The sequence below is a fragment of the Myotis davidii genome, unplaced genomic scaffold (assembly GCF_000327345.1).
Source record: "Myotis davidii unplaced genomic scaffold, ASM32734v1 scaffold333, whole genome shotgun sequence".
Lineage (NCBI taxonomy): Eukaryota > Metazoa > Chordata > Mammalia > Chiroptera > Vespertilionidae > Myotis > Myotis davidii.
In genome coordinates, this window is record NW_006285266.1 from 225,034 (window position 1) to 226,171 (window position 1,138).

At 54.8% G+C, this 1,138-nt stretch overlaps 1 protein-coding gene across 1 annotated transcript in view; it reads right to left on the reverse strand.

The window, feature by feature from the left end:
- The window catches only part of PARP1 (poly(ADP-ribose) polymerase 1), a 133,469-nt gene that overhangs the window by 53,914 nt on the left and 78,417 nt on the right, over positions 1-1,138 (reverse strand). The window contains exon 5 of the mRNA XM_015558953.1: positions 66-280. Within this exon, the coding sequence (XP_015414439.1) occupies positions 66-280 (215 nt within the window). The remainder of the gene's footprint in view (positions 1-65; positions 281-1,138) is intronic.

The window sequence follows — 1,138 nt, forward strand, 5'->3', positions numbered from 1 at the left end:
GATCTCTGGGCCTCCACCAAGCTCCTCACTGAACCCCCACCCCCTCCCCTGGGCCCTCCACCCACACTTCGCTCTTGACTCCCGGGAGCTGCTTCTCCAGGGCTTCCTTATCCTCGGGAGCCAGCAGGCTGAAGCCCTTGAGCAGGCTCGCACTGTATTCGGGCCGGAAGCCCAGCTCCTCCCTGTGCTCAACAAAGCACTCGGGGTGGTACCAGCGGTCAATCATGCCCAGCTGGGGCTTCTCCGGGTCCAGCATCTTCTTGGACAGGCGCACCTGGCCCTACAGGAGAAACCACATGTGGGACTGAGACAAGGAAGGATGGGTGACACAGGACCGGGCAACCAAGCCAGCCCCTGCTCCAGCCAGCGAGGCCTCAGGCCGCCTCAAGGGCCACGTGAGGGCTGCTGGGGGTCCTGGCACTGTTATACCACCAGTGACTGTGTTACCCTCAAGCCCCTGCTCCCCCATTTTAAACGGACTCAACTTCAACTAGTTATCTCTTTGCCCGGGCAAGTCAAGGACGTGGTAACTGTGAACCCTGAGAAAGACACCTACTAAGAAGGGCCCCTGGTGGTAACGAGGCGGGTAAGAGAGAAAGAAACATCGATTGGCTGCCTCCTACCAGGGATCAAGCCCGCAACCTTAGCATGTGCCCTGACTGGCAATCAAACTGGGGACCTCTTAGTGTATGGGGTGATGCTCAACCAATTGAGCCACATTGGCCAGGGATGCAGATACCTATTAAAATACTCCTTTAAAAATATAGGTACATGCTAGTCCTGGCTGGGTGGCTTGAATGGAGTGCTGTCCAGTACATTAAAAGGTTGTGGGCTTGATTCCCAGTCAGGACATAAATAGGAGGCAACTGATGGAAGTTTCTCTCTCCCTTCCCCCCTCCCCCCAAAATCAATAAACATATCCTTGGGAAAAAAGTATATATTCACATGTATATATATGCTGTGCAATCTAAGCAACCGTCCAACTGGTACCTATGATGTGCAATGACCACCAGGGGGCAGATGCTCAATGCAGGAGCTGCTGAGCGACAGCAACTTTGCAGAGTGCCCTCTTGCATTCTGGGACCCATAGGGGGTTGTTGGACTGCTGGTTTAGGCCCAATCCTCACAGGACAGGCCC